Source organism: Bufo bufo, chromosome 4, assembly GCF_905171765.1.
Source record: "Bufo bufo chromosome 4, aBufBuf1.1, whole genome shotgun sequence".
Classification (NCBI taxonomy): Eukaryota; Metazoa; Chordata; class Amphibia; order Anura; family Bufonidae; genus Bufo; species Bufo bufo.
Window position 1 is genome coordinate 632,938,140 of NC_053392.1, and position 14,661 is coordinate 632,952,800.

The following is a 14,661-nucleotide window of genomic DNA, read 5'->3' on the forward strand; positions in this document are numbered from 1 at the left end:
AGGAGTTCCAGGATCCTTCAGACTGTAAGTTCACGAAGATGACAGTCACACTTTCTGTGGAGGTTTTCACCTGTCCTACATTCAGGCGGCTGAGCAGAGCCTGCAAATGCGCTGTATTTGTTGTTCCAGGGCCGGCAGTATAAAGTCGTTTGGCCATGATTCCTCGCCCCATGTCTACCAGAGCTCCAGTGACTCCCACGCCTCGCCGCTGCCCATGCCGAAGTCCATCCTGAAGAAACGCGCGGATATGGAGCCCTCCAGCGGTGACCAGTCTTCTCAGGTGCGAGCACCAGTCTGTATACTCTGAGAGTCCAGTGTGGCCCTGTTCTTATTGCTGACAGTCCGCTGCCTCTGTACTGCTGATGTCACCGACTGCTCAGGTTTTTGTTTCAATTTTCTTTTTCTCCAGGTCGATGGCTTTTCAAGCTCCGCGGGGGCGGGAAATAGCACAGAAAATATCTTGACCACAGAAAGCACCTCCAGCTCTTCTCCTCCAGCAAATGCACAGAATGCTGAGTCTCCAGTTCCACATGGCAGTACTCTGCCTACGACTGCGCAAACAAGCTGGGCCCTGAACAAGAGCGTCGAGAGTGGTATGAAAGGAAGTGTCCCAGATGTAACCCCTCCATGTGAGCAGAACGAAGGTCCTAAGGGAAACCAGCTCTCCTCCACTCTAGGAGACCTCATTTTTAGCAAGAGCACCCCCAAATCTCACATTGATCCTTTTTGCAATGTGAATGCCTTCTCTGAGAATAAGGAGGGCGTCCAAAAGGGGGCAGACGAGGCAGGAGGCTTCTTGTTTTCTCATGAGCAGGACAGCAAATCGTCTCCACTCCCAAGAGAACCTCTGCATTCAAAGCAGCGAAGCTCCTTTGAGATTGAGGATGAGGAGCGGTTCCTGTATGGGGAGGAGGAGGATAAGAAGGCAGAGCCTCAAAAGGCTCCTTCTGGGCAAACAGCCTCCACTCCAGCAGACAAGAGCTCCCAGAACAAACAAGAGTTTGAGAAGATCCATGACCTGCTGAAGACCATCGGCCTTGATATTGGCGTTGCGGAAATCGGTAAACTTGCTGTCCGAACGCAAGAGAGGCTTCATGGAAAGAAATTGGCACCCAAGATATCGCAGCCTGCACAGAGCGCAGCCGCTGCTGCCAGCACTGCCGAGCCCAAGGCTAAAGTCTCCGAACCCCAAGTCAAAACTGAAAAGAAAGAAAAAGAGGAAGCAGAAGCTGCGGAAAAGACTGAGCCACCCATAAAACCTGCTCCTAAGGAGCCAACACCACCAGCAACGCACCCGAGCCCTGCCCACAAACCAAAACTTATATTGCGCAAGTCTTTACCTAAAGAGACTACTGCAGAGCCAAAAGCAAACATCCCCGCCCAGACCCCCACCACCATTTCTGTTCAGCCCCCCCTCCCGGTGCCCAATCCCACACCTCCCCCAATGAGTCCCTCCCAGATGCCTGTCTATTCCCCATACCCGCACTCCCCAATGGTCCCTGCATATAACATGCCACCTCCAAACTACAATCCCTATTCTCCCTATGTATCATATCCCACATCCAGCTGGAGCATGTATTCCCCGATGCCACCCCAGCCCTCACCCCCTCACATGCAGACACTGGCGCCTCATGTCCCTGTCAGTACATCCGCCTCCACGTACAACCCCCGTAGCAACCTGCGCTTCATTGAAACTACTGAAGATATTTCCGATACCAAATCCCCTGTCAAAAGTGACACCAAACCCACAACTCCGATTGCAGCGTTCCTGGCGAAACAGGAAGCCGACCGCAAAAACAAAGAATCGGAGAAACTGAAAGTAAGTTTGTTCACATTTCTGCTCTCTGCTGATGTGTACATCCTTCACCCTGTACTTTATCTCCATGGCTCGTAGGCTTGAGGGGTCCTCGTCTCAGTAGAGGTAGCACTACTGTGTAACATCTCGGAGCCTCATCGTCGGCAGTCATCTCCTCTTACACTGCCTCGCTGTACAGTGCTCCTAAAATCTGATCCATAGGACAGTGAGGGTCATTATAGAGCAGGCCTGTAATGGTCTCTGTTTTGTCACCAGAATGTCCATTACTGGTATAAGGGACCAATAAATCTTAGAGGCTTTAAGCAAGGGAGCAGATAGGTTCTGAGGCTTTGTAATATGCCCCATTACAGCTGATGATGGTACTGCTGGTCGATTGTCCTCGCTGCTGAGCGTGGATAGTAGTGAGGTGCTTTATACCCACAAGCCTGACCTTGTGTTTTGAGTGCCTCCTACTATGGAGTCCATTGTTATTGGTCTCCGACATGTAAGGTAGCCAAATATAGGGGAGGAAGCTGATGGGCCTGAGCACAGTGGCAACGTACAGGCTCTGACCTGTACAATAGAGCAGGACGGTGTGTGCCGCCAGCCTGTGATCACGAGGGATTGGCTCTTTGTGGTGTCATTAGCAGCAAGGTGGGAACTTGGGATGGAAGCGATCTGTGCAGGGACCCGTTCAAAAAAAAATCCTTTGCAGTCGTATGGGATGTGCCATTCCTGTCTGGGCCTGGCATGCCTGCAGTTCTAGGTAAGTGTGAAGGTCAGGCATTAGCCGTGTTTTTTGGTCTGTAATGCAGTAAACAGAGATGCTGCTTATGACCCAAAGAAAAAGAGCATTTCATTTATTGAAGGTCTTGGAGGAGCTGGACTCTGTCAGGAAAGAGCACAAAGTCAAGAGTGAGAGCCTGAAGACCCTCAGCATCAAGGTGGAGCAGCTGCGTGTCCAGCAGGGTGAGTATTACTAAGTGCACAAGGGGCCAGTAATGGTTCCACATATGTTCTTATTCTACTCCATGGCTGGAGATCAGACCTTGTGTCCACTGACTGCTTGTTTATCACAGGTATACTTCTGCGGAAGAAGCGACGGGAGAAGGACGGACACAAGGACCCTCTACTGGATGAACTGAATAATGTTTTGGAAAGTGCCCAAAAGCAGATTTGCTCCTTGCGTGAGGAGTATAGCACGACAAAACAGAAGCAACAGCAGCTCACCAAGGTGGCAGAGATCCTGGGCGTCAGCCCTTCTGAACTGGCTGAGAAGAGTGACTCTAAGAAAGAGGAGAGGAGCCCAGGGTCTCTTGAACCGACCAGGGTGAGCACAAGGTCTACTCCGCAGTGTCAGTGGCTGCACCCAAGTATAAGTCTATTCACCAGTATTTTTTTTGTATGTAGCTCTTGCTGTTCGTCCATTGCTGTAATGACTGATGTCACCTTCACTTATTCCACACATTTCTTGACTTGCTGCTCCTCTTAAACTTGTATTTTCTTATCCAGGACTCTGATGAGTCAAGAACCAGTATTGACTCCTCAAAGTCTGCAAATGACTTGAAGACCAGCAGTGAACCAGTGTCTAAGGTTGATGCTAAAGCCAAGAGCGAATCCAAATCTGGAGCGGAGACAAAGTCAAATGGTGCTGCCTACTCATTCAAAGTCACTGAGAAGTCAGAAGATGTCAAATGTGAAGGCACACCGCCCATGCCAAGCCCTGACCCTAAGAACTCTACAGAGCCCCACTCACCTTACTTGTCAAAGTCTGAGGAGGTTTCAAAATCACGAGACAAGTCGCGGTCAAAGAGCCCACGACCCTGTCCACCTTCCTCCATGACACCCCCTAAGTCTGAGGAACCTCAACTCTTTAGTTTATCTGAAATCTTTGAATATTATGATTCTGGCTCACATTGGTGTGAGAATTGTAACGCAATCTGCATGACGCTGCCCGAATTCCTGCTGCATTTGCATGATAAGAAGCACAGCCAGGTAAGACGTGTGACAGTGGTCTTGCATGATGAGTGGGTGATGGACCTTCTCTTGTCATTGAGTTTGAGGGGGATTAATTCACCTGTAGACCATGTTCTACCACTGAGATTCATGTAACATAGACCTCTAATTTCTCTTCATATCCATACAGTGTGTAAAAGCGGCGAAGCAGCCGTGGGTGAAAAAGAAAGTTCAGGAATCGGGAACCACAAAGAAGCAGAAAGTGAATATTCCTCTGAAAGGTGAGGTCTTCACACACTGACTGCGGGGCATGTGGAGCTTGTTCGGTCTTTCACATTACTGCATTGTCACATGTTGCAGGTTCGGAGTTCCTGTTGCCAGTTAACGGCTACTACTGTGAACTGTGTGAGGAGCTGTTCCCAGATCATACTGCAGCTGAAGAGCATCTAAGAGCTTATGCCCACAATGACAAGTACAAGGTTTGTCTCGTTCATGCCTATCCAACCAGTATGAATACCTGGTAAGTCTCCGGGATTGGTTTTGGTCTTATGAGAACATCTGAAAAACCCCTACAACCAATCTGGAGACCCCTAATAATATTAAAAGAGAAAGCGTAGACAAGTTTTGTGCTTAAAATCTCTCATTGTCTGGTTATTTCTTATTCCTCCACAGAAACACACTGATGTGCACATGAATTATGAAACGGCTCGCCGTGAGAGGAAGAGGGTGAGCTTAATTGCTGCACAGGAGGTGTCTCGTAAACAGGCAGAGCAAAAACGCAAAATGACGGAGCAGAAACGTGAAGCCCATGAGCACAGCAAATCTAAGAAGGCAAAGAAAGAAGATGAAGACAGAAAGGCCAAAAGCAAAAGTTACTCATCGGCCTCTCCCTCCTCCTCAGACCGGAGGCGGAATAAGACGCCTGAAAAGGAGCCTTCAAAGAACTCATTTGGAAAGTTTGTCTGGAAAAGCACAGAAAACAAAACCCCAGCAGCGGTCAGCTCTTCCAGAGTGGATGCTGCATCGACTAAACCAAAGGATGAAGAGCCCAAAGCTATTAGTTTGAAGCCAAAGGGTTTTGCAATAAAACTCCTTGGTAAATCCAGTGCCCTGCCTGGAAATGCCTTGTCCCCCTCACATTCAGTGGCCTCCACAACTATTACATCTACTGCTTCCACTGTCTCCTCAACATTTACTTCTCAATCCACTCATACTTCCAATGCACAAACTAAAATCCGACCCAACCTGCCTAGTCTCGCGAATATGCGCTCAGCAACCCCTCTGGTTACAATGAGCAAACCTGCTCCACTAGACACATTCTTATCTATAAGGTCTTCAAGTGCAACATCAAAATCTATCCCTATAGTGAAGAACAAACCCTCGGGAGTCTTCCCAGAGGACCTGGTCTCTAAAGCCTTTGGAGGAGAAGTGGTGATACTTAAAGAAAGCACACAACCAGATTCCACAGCTAAAACTGAAAAGGAGCATGAGAGGACAGCTGGGTCGAGTCCGAAAGCTTTGCAGACACCTAAAGGACAAGACTTGTTCAATGTTATGATTAGTAAAAAGGATACTGTAGAAAATCAAGAGGCCAAGAGTGAAAAAGAAAGTTCAGTCCCTAAGCAGCCTGTGAGTTCATCTCTCCAGAAATCTGATCCCGTCCCCACCAGCACTCAACATAAAACCCACAGTGCTCCCACCAAACCAGCTCAGAGCCCAGGACCTACAACAGTTCAGCAGACACAGATCAGCAAGTCTGTTCCAAATTCTGCTTCATCTACAGTTAGCATCACAGCATCTGTTAAATCGTCCATAAGCAGCTCAACCAACAGTTTATTTAAACTTGCTAAATCAGATAGCCCGGTCAACTCCACTAACCAACAGACTGCTAAAGCTGGACATACACCCACCAGAGAAGAAAGCAGAGTCCAGCAGTCTCAAGAAGAAAATAGTAAACCGGAAAACGAAACACCTCAGAAGGTTAAGGCCTCCACATTTTCTATGAACCCTCTGACTGGTCGGCTGGAATATATACCTGTACAACAAACTAAAGTCATTGATACAAATGTCCAAAAATTGCCAGAACCCAAACACACACCAACAGCAGTTACTCATGTCAGCAATGTCCAAGTAAACAAACCAGTGCCCTCCAGTCCAGTACTTGCTGTACCTAAGACAAAATTCATCGTTAACAACACTACCAAACTCAACCAGAAATTTAAGAAAGCTCCATTGTACCTTCCCAGCTCTTTGTTTGGCCATGTACAAGATCCAGGGTGTAAGGACATAAAAATCTCGTCAGTAGAATCCCAGAAGAGCAATAACAGAGCAGACAAATTTGAGAGTCCACTGCTTCCATCTTCACAGAAGCACGTGTTCTCCAGCTCATATGCTAAGCCAATTCCTGCCAACTCCAGCACCATGCAACAGGAACTTGACTCTTATTACAAGTCAATTGGATCTGAGGATGATCCTGAAGACTTGACCACGTCTGAAGACCAAGATTTAGAAGCTGGCACTACACCTGCCGATGTGGCTAACGCTCCCCTCCAACCAAGTCCACCAGAGAAGAAAGTAAAATTAGAAAGCAGCCTACCTCCTGTGAAAGCATCAGTCAAACTACTTGCACCTGAAGTTTCTTGTGAAGATGTCGATGAGTCAGACATGGCATGTGAAGTTCCTGAGGGTCCATTGAGTTCTGCGTTCCAAACCTCTGGGTGGAACTTCATGCGTGCTAGTTATGCATCAAACCAAATCCATGGGAGCAGCAACCAACGGCCGTGGAGTTTGGCATCTGGAAATTTTTCAGTTAACAAAGATCAATCAAAGACAACTCAAGTGACCACAGTGGCCCCTCCGGAAAATTTCATGGAAGATCTATCTGTGTATGTCACGTGTGATTCAGATTAACATCTCACAAAGGGAAAGACCATCCCTCCGACCTGCCTAAGGTGAAGGCTATGAAATATCTAGGCTGGGATACTAGCGACTGCTCTAGAGATTATTTCTGATGTATTCCCTGATGATCGCTAGTGAGGAGCTATGTACACTTTATTTAGTGAGCAGGGATTCTCCATCCTATCTCCTCAAACACCCTGTTGGGCTAGTAATGCTCCTATAAATCTTTACATCTGTTGGGAGCAGTGGTCTGATGCAGAGTGAACATATACCAGTCAGGGCTCTGCTTCTGTTCTTTATAGGGGTGAGTTACCCCCTTAACGATATTGTTTCTTGCCTGATGTTCAGAAACCATGGTGGAACAGAATTGTCCATGCCATGTGCACCCATGGCCTGAGATCCTAATGAGGTTGTAAATATGTCCTGTTGTATTTTTGCTTGCACATTCCATTATAGTTTTATATGTGTGCGAGAGTTGTGCACTCGGTCAGGGGTGTCTCGTCACTGTTGTAATGACATAAATGTGTGTTCCTGTGTTGAATGTTTGCAGTGTTACTTGTGTTCTGTAATCACTTGTAACAATTCTCCCCGAGGAACATGAAGATTGAGCCTGGAAGAGAAGTCCGGGTAAGAAATGTTCTGTACATACTGACCCAGTTGTGGGGTCGCTGCTTCTTGTGTTTTTTATTTTCTCTTTTCAGTCTGTTGTATAGTATAAATATGAAGAAGATGTGGAGGACAACCTCGTCGTTATGTCTTCTGCCCCACAAGTGTTGCTGTAATCCAGGACTGCTACAGATCCTGATCATTTCAATAAAAGTCTTTTCCTGTTATGTGACCGTGTCCTCTTGTCATCGATGTGGCTTCTGCAGGATATTAATTGGCTGTTCTGTTACTTACCGCTCCCTGAGATCCTTTGCCACAGGTTAGCTACTACACAATATCTTGAGACATCCCCCCCCCCCCTCCCATGGCTGCAAGGCCTATGGTTTATTTAATCTTTCCAGTAAACAGGACCACTGTATGTTACCCCATGAAAGAAAGTCTCCAGTCTCTTGGCGCCATGAATGTGCAGACAGAAGAATGCTAAAGCCAATGGCTCTGAATCTGCCTGTGGAGGAGCAGTAGGATCTGTGTGAATTGCTGGATCCCGAAGGTTCAGAGGAGGAGACCTCACGGCCGAGAATGGCTGTAGTTTCGTAACACTTCAGCATACCTCACTTCCAGCATTGTGTCATACGTGGGGACCTCAAGTATTAGACTACTGTCCTGCATGGCTGCAGCTGTCAAGTCTACAGATTCTGACACATCTCTTAAAGGGGTGTCCAGTATAAATAAAAAAGCGAGGGGAGTTAAAAGTGTGGCAGGATGTAAGATAAACACCTGCTGTGGGTCCTGGGTCACAAGAAAGTTGCAGCCGATCAGTGGTCACATGTACCAGAATGGCGGCCACTGCTAGTGATGCGCCGTTTTTGAACACATGACCAGTGAGTCATGAGCAGGGATTCCTAAGAGCCGCAGCGCTGTAATGAAAGGCATTTAGAATTTTTACTTCCTCACACTAGTGCCTGCCACTGGTGTTTAATTATACTGGACAATCCCTTTAAGGCAAGGGTGAAGAACTAATGTAGAGCATTGTATTCTCCAAGCTGGGATGGAAAGTTTGTAAACCATGGATGGTCACATCAGGGTAAAGTGAGGGCTTCATCCATTTGGTCTGCATGCCGTCACATAGGTCTGGTGCAGTGTTCTTACCAATGTGTCCTAATTACAGTTTAATCAAAGGCTTTGTGAGAATGACTGCTGATGCCATTAATTCTACTCAGTGCCCGAAGCCACGTTCTGTGCTGCCAAACCCATACACACAGCATATACTACAAGGCCAGACTACCAAACCAATGCAGTAATCGATAGGAAGCATCTATGAAGGCTTGTGTTAGTGGTTTACGCCCCTGCTTCCTTCTTTCCAGTCAGAAGGCTAGTTGTAATGTCTCTGCCCAGCACCGAGGTGGATCTTTATGTAGCATGAATGTCACGCCATCATCTGCAGATGTCCATCTGTTCTCATGTAGCAGCCATTATGTTGGAAACGTATGTAGGTGTCTCCATGTCTTATTGTGGCCACCATTTGCTACAGCTATGATCCTACAACCTTCCTGGGTTCTTGTTCTGGTGTTTTCTATGTACGTTTGTCCTTGACCTGAAGTGGGGGTAGGAGAGAGGAGAATTAATGGAGGAAAATGCGCCTAGACTCTGCTCTGTGTAGACCGGGGACCCTGCATATGCTTGCGCTTCTTATATATGACATCTAATTCATAGGTACTTACATCTGTAGAAGACTGCAGGTGCCATTATGGAATTAGTCAAACTATAGGTAACAGCCAGTGGCAGTGACAATAGGGAAGAAAAACAAACGAACCAGCACCTCCATAATAAGTAAATTTGAGAATGCAGGTGCACGATACCTTGGCTGAAACACAATGGAATTAGTAGAACTACAGGTAACAGCACACTGCTAGTCAATTGCACAAAGATATAAGCAAATACTGAATAAAAAATAGCTGCATGGTGGCCATACTTACTGCAAGGGCAGTAAGTATGCGTTTTCAAATTTACTTATGGAGGGCAACAACCCAGCAGCAGGACCGCTACCTCCGCCTTTGTGCAAGGAGGAACATGAGGAGCACTGCCAGAGCCCTGCAAAATGACCTCCAGCAGGCCACAAATGTGCATGTGTCTGCTCAAACGGTCAGAAACAGACTCCATGAGGGTGATATGAGGGCCCGACGTCCACAGGTGGGGGTTGTGCTTACAGCCCAACACCGTGCAGGACGTTTGGCATTTGCCAGAGAACACCAAGATTGGCAAATTCGCCACTGGCGCCCTGTGCTCTTCATAGATGAAAGCAGGTTCACACTGAGCACATGTGACAGACGTGACAGAGTCTAGAGACGCCGTGGAGAACGTTCTGCTGCCTGCAACATCCTCCAGCATGACCGGTTTGGCATTGGGTCAGTAATGGTGTGGGGTGGCATTTCTTTGGAGGGCCGCACAGCCCTCCATGTGCTCGCCAGAGGTAGCCTGACTGCCATTAGGTACCGAGATGAGATCCTCAGACCCCTCGCGAGACCATATGCTGGTGCGGTTGGCCCTGAGTTCCTCCTAATGCAAGACAATGCTAGACCTCATGTGGCTGGAGTGTGTCGGCAGTTCCTGCAAGACGAAGGCATTGAAGCTATGGACTGGCCTGCCCGTTCCCCAGACCTGAATCCAATTGAGCACATCTGGGACATCATGTCTCGCTCTATCCACCAACGTCACGTTGCACCACAGACTGTCCAGGAGTTGGCAGATGCTTTAGTCCAGGTCTGGGAGGAGATCCCTCAGGAGATCGTCCGCCACCTCATCAGGAGAATGCACAGGTGTTGTAGGGAGGTCATACAGGCACATGGAGGCCACACACACACTACTGAGCCTCATTTTGACTTGTTTTAAGGACATTACATCAAAGTTGGATCAGCCTGTAGTGTGTTTTTCCACTTTAATTTTGAGTGTGACTCCAAATCCAGACCTCCATGGGTTGAAAAATTTGATTTCCATTTTTTTATTTTTGTGTGATTTTGTTGTCAGCACATTCAACTATGTAAAGAACAAAGTATTTCAGAAGAATATTTAATTAACTCAGATCTAGGATGTTATTTTTGTGTTCCCTATTTTTTTGAGCAGTGTAGTTGAGGTTGTTCCTCTAGGCCCCTTTCGTTGTGACTTTCCATGGTAGTACCTTACACCCTGTTGTTACTCTGTGGTACTCCCCCAATCGCAGTGCTTTCCGTGATTGGGGGCAGCTTTTCCTAGAAATCCCTCAATTTGTTGGCTTTCTGTCCATTTTCCTTGGAGAAATGAGGTTGCTGGAGCGACCTATACACCGGTGGAGATGAAGAGATGAGTGAATCCTGTGATGGTTAAGTCTTGGTTGCCCTGTCAATTGCAGTTGCATTCTAGTTTGATCCCTTGTAGGTGCACGTGTGGCTGGACTGCAAGATAAAACGTCAAAAGTCTGACATGTACGGGAGCTCCTGAGAAGGATTGGGCTTGTTGAATTTTAACACCTGATCCTTCTGTTCTCCTTTGAGAAATAATAGATGTCTGGACGTAGCATTCAAAAAACTGTCGGGGGGTAATAATTCAATTAAGAATTATTAATTATGGTCATAAAAATAATTAACCATAATTTTTTTTTATAAAATTTGTCATAAATTCTTAAAATCATGACCTGGTGCATTGTAGACAACCTAATTCATACAATTCACATCTGAGTCCGACTATTTTCTCAGATAAATATGTTCTTTTTGACGTGAGATGACGTTAATGATAAACATGTAGTTCTGCATTATACAATAATACACAGGTTTATTGGTTACAAGGTTATAAACATATATAAGTAAATAAAATAACCACACACAATGATACATGCAAATGAATATATATAGCTAAAACACTAGTGATACACCGGCGCTTGCACTAAAATAGACTGACGAAGCCGTACCGCAACGGTATCGCCACCGTTGAAAATCAAGTAAATGATGTATGTAATATGTGTATTAGGTACTGCGCGACATGTACCCCCTATTATTCTCCTTGCCTGTTCGGCACTTTGAAGGTCCGCAGTAAATATTACAGAAACTCACAGATTTTTTGGAATACCTTATGTAACGGAACGCCTAGCACCCCGACCGGGTACCTCTGTCGATAGGTGCTCCTAGTGCTTCCAGAGGACTCCAAGCACTCCACTCGACACCGTCAGCACTGCAGACCCCACAAACCGCCGAAGCTTGGTGGAGGTATCGCGGCCTACCCACCCTGGACCTACGACAAGGCTCCAGTGGGTGAACCTCTCCTAAATCCAGAGACAGAAACCAGGAGCAAGCTCTTACAAGAGCTTTTACTCAGGGGAGTATTATGATATAGCAATTCCCAAGAGTGTAGTTATCCCATGAGCCAAGACTTCATGAAGGTATAAAACAGGAACTCTCTTTATTTTAACACACAAGCATTTTATACACATCTTCCAACAAAGTTACCACCCCAGGGTTTTGTAAAAACAGCCAATAACCACGTACAATACACTCAGACACTCCCACACAAAATCCTCCCCTCTGTCCGTGATAGAATTACCTCACACTGGGTTGATGCAATCATCACAGGCAGACGAATACACAATATCCTCTGTCCTGGAGACAACCGAGAAGTAATTAAATTATCTCTCAGGACAAAGGACATCGCCAACACACACAGAGAGACAATGGAACAGACCTCCCTACTCAACGTATACAATGTCCCACCCTTTTCAATACACATAGACATTTAACATCCCAAAATGGCACGAATTAGACCAGGGTTCAAGTTAGTCCAAGTCCTTTGTGAACAAATGAGGCCTGGCTGATGAGAGGGCCCATAATCCTGGGGCAAGAGGCTAGTACTCAGGCCCCTCCAAAACCCAGTGGCGAGGTGGTTTCGCCACACATCTCCCCCTCCCAGGGAAGACTAACCAGATACCTGACCTCACGGTCAGTACCTGAGTTAGTCTGGCAGTCCAACCACACCCCAATACAGGACCTGTTGAATTTTGTATGTCCCCAGCTGTTGAGTGGGCATCTGCGACTCCTTGCTCCCTTGTGGTTCTCTAGCTTGGAGCTGTAGGTACTTGGTGGGCAGAGGCCGACTGCGCTCTGCCCAGATGCCAGCTCTTCCGCTGGGGTAGCCTGTGGGAAGTCCGGCTCTGGAGCAGAGGATAGGGGAGGGCAGAGGCCGACTGCGTTCTGCCCAGATGCCAGCTCTTCCGCTGGGGTAGTCTGTGGGAAGTCCGGCTCTGGAGAAGAGGATAGGGGAGGGCAGAGGCCAGCGGCGCTCTGCCCTGATGCCAGCACTTCAGCTGGGGTGCATGGTGCCAACTCCTGCTGGGTAGTAAATGAATGGTTAGGGCAGAGGCCAGCGGCGCTTTGCTCTGATGACAGCTCTTCTGCTGGAGAGGGGTCAGTGGGGTTTAAAGCCTTACCCACTACACTCAGTATTGGGCTGGGAGAGAGCTGTGGAGGGGGGCTATCACTTACCCCCTCCTCTGGATACCCCATCTGCCGCTGGGGAGAGAGACCAACTGTCTCCTCTCCCTATAGAGTATACTGCCGCTGGGTAGTGAGACCGGCTGTCTCCACTACCAGTGATTCTGGTTGTTGCAGAGATGAGGGACCGACAATCTCCTCTCCCTGTACTCCCAGTGGCAGTTGGGGATCTGGGCCGCCTGCCCAGCCACCCTGTTGGGACGGTGGAGTGACTACGGTCCCATCTCCACCTGCCGACTGGGTTTCCTCCCAGTACCAGTCTATGAAGTCCCCTACTTCCACAGTTGGTGAGGAAGTAGGGGATACCTCAGCTGTGACTTGCCAGGGGTAGGGCTGCAGGTCTGGGCCTGGTATCCAACGGTCTTGTATCTTGCACTGGGCTTGAATGGAGCGAAACAACTGTTGATAATCTTGCTCCAGCTCCCACTCCCTTTGGACCAGAAAGGTCAGATCTGCCCTCACCCCACTAGTTGTAGGCCAATTGTGCAAGTCCCACCTGTAGTCAGTAATGTCCCAAAATCTAGACTCTTCTGTGCTCCCAAAGTCAATGTCTTCAAAAGACTCCCACAATAACCCAGGGCAATTATATTCCTCACCTTCGGGCTTGGCGTACTCCTCCATCCATGGAGACTGTCGTACTGTGTCCCACCATAGTGCTTGGTAAGCGTCATCCAGCCAGGTTTCCTGCCATACCAGTGTCTCAAGCTCTGACACCCACTCCGTCAATGGTTGCTCTCCCAGTAGAGGTAGTCGCAGCGCCAATCGCATTCGCAATCTCTGCTCCTCACTGGGAAGACTCTCACCCCTCCGACGCTGCACGTCCTCCAGGGCCTGGTGCCATACGCCTTTCCGCTCTGCATCCCTGTAATCCGGGTGATCTTCTTCATGGAATGCTGTGCAGGAACCAACGGCATCCATATTGCTGTAGCCAGGGGCGCTGTACGGATACTAGCGTTGCCCTCAATATACTCCACGAACGGTGTCTCCGAGCTGCTTCTCCTCACACTAGGACGCCATCCCACTGCTGCCACCAATGTAACGGAACGCCTAGCAGCCCGACCGGGTACCTCCGTCGATAGGTGCTCCTAGTGCTTCCAGAGGACTCCAAGCACTCCACTCGACACCGTCAGCACTGCAGACCCCACGAACCGCCGAAGCTTGGTGGAGGTCTCGCCGTCTCCTACCCACCCTGGACCTACGACAAGGCTCCAGGCTCCAGTGGGTGAACCTCTCCTAAATCCAGAGACAGGAACCAGAAGCAAGTTCTTACAAGAGCTTATACTCAGGGGAGTATTATGATATAGCAATCCCCAAGAGTGTAGTTATCCCATGAGCCAAACATGAGCCAAGACTTCATGAAGGTATAAAACAGGAACTCTCTTTATTTTAACACACAAGCATTTTATACACATCTTCCAGGGTTTTGTAAAAACAGCCAATAACCACGTACAATACACTCAGACACTGTCATGGTCTTACCTTCTTGCTGTTCTCCTTCGTTTGACATGTGCTGGCGGCCATCTTGGTTTCTGGGTTTCTTGTAGCCTTCCACCCTGCGGCTCCTCCTTCCCACTGGGAGGAGCTGGATGCCTAGCTCATATATATAGGAGGTCTGTGGCTTCAGTTCCTTGCTTGGTCCTCCTGTGTTCACATGCTTCTAAGACTGCTGCTGCTTCTGGTTCCTGATCCTGGCTTCGTCTGACTACCCTGCTGGTTCCTGATCCTGGCTTCGTCTGACTACCCTGCTGGTTCCTGATCCTGGCTTCGTCTGACTACCCTTCTGGTTCCTGACCCCTGGCCTCTCAAAGACTCTGCTTCAGTTTCACCATCCGTTTGGACTTTTGCTTTACAGCTTTATTTTCAATAAAGCCTTCTTATTTTCACTTATCTCTT

At 48.0% G+C, this 14,661-nt stretch overlaps 1 protein-coding gene across 1 annotated transcript; it reads left to right on the forward strand.

Moving 5' to 3' along the window:
- The first annotated feature begins 214 nt into the window (after positions 1-214).
- On the forward strand, positions 215-7,482 carry ZNF318 (zinc finger protein 318). Its single transcript, XM_040430283.1, has 8 exons — positions 215-280; positions 410-1,819; positions 2,665-2,764; positions 2,875-3,125; positions 3,308-3,790; positions 3,942-4,032; positions 4,112-4,230; positions 4,424-7,482. Exons 1-8 carry the CDS (start codon positions 215-217, stop codon positions 6,659-6,661), a joined length of 4,758 nt encoding a protein of 1,585 aa, XP_040286217.1. The 3' UTR covers positions 6,662-7,482.
- The last annotated feature ends 7,179 nt before the right edge of the window (positions 7,483-14,661 follow it).

Excerpts from the sequence above, each read along its gene's own strand:
- ZNF318 (XM_040430283.1), top strand. The coding sequence starts at position 215 with ATGCCGAAGTCCATCCTGAAGAAACGCGCGGATATGGAGCCCTCCAGC. Across the intron at positions 281-409 it reads GCGGTGACCAGTCTTCTCAG|GTCGATGGCTTTTCAAGCTC; the intron begins GTGCGAGCACCA and ends CTTTTTCTCCAG. Across the intron at positions 4,231-4,423 it reads CCCACAATGACAAGTACAAG|AAACACACTGATGTGCACAT; the intron begins GTTTGTCTCGTT and ends ATTCCTCCACAG.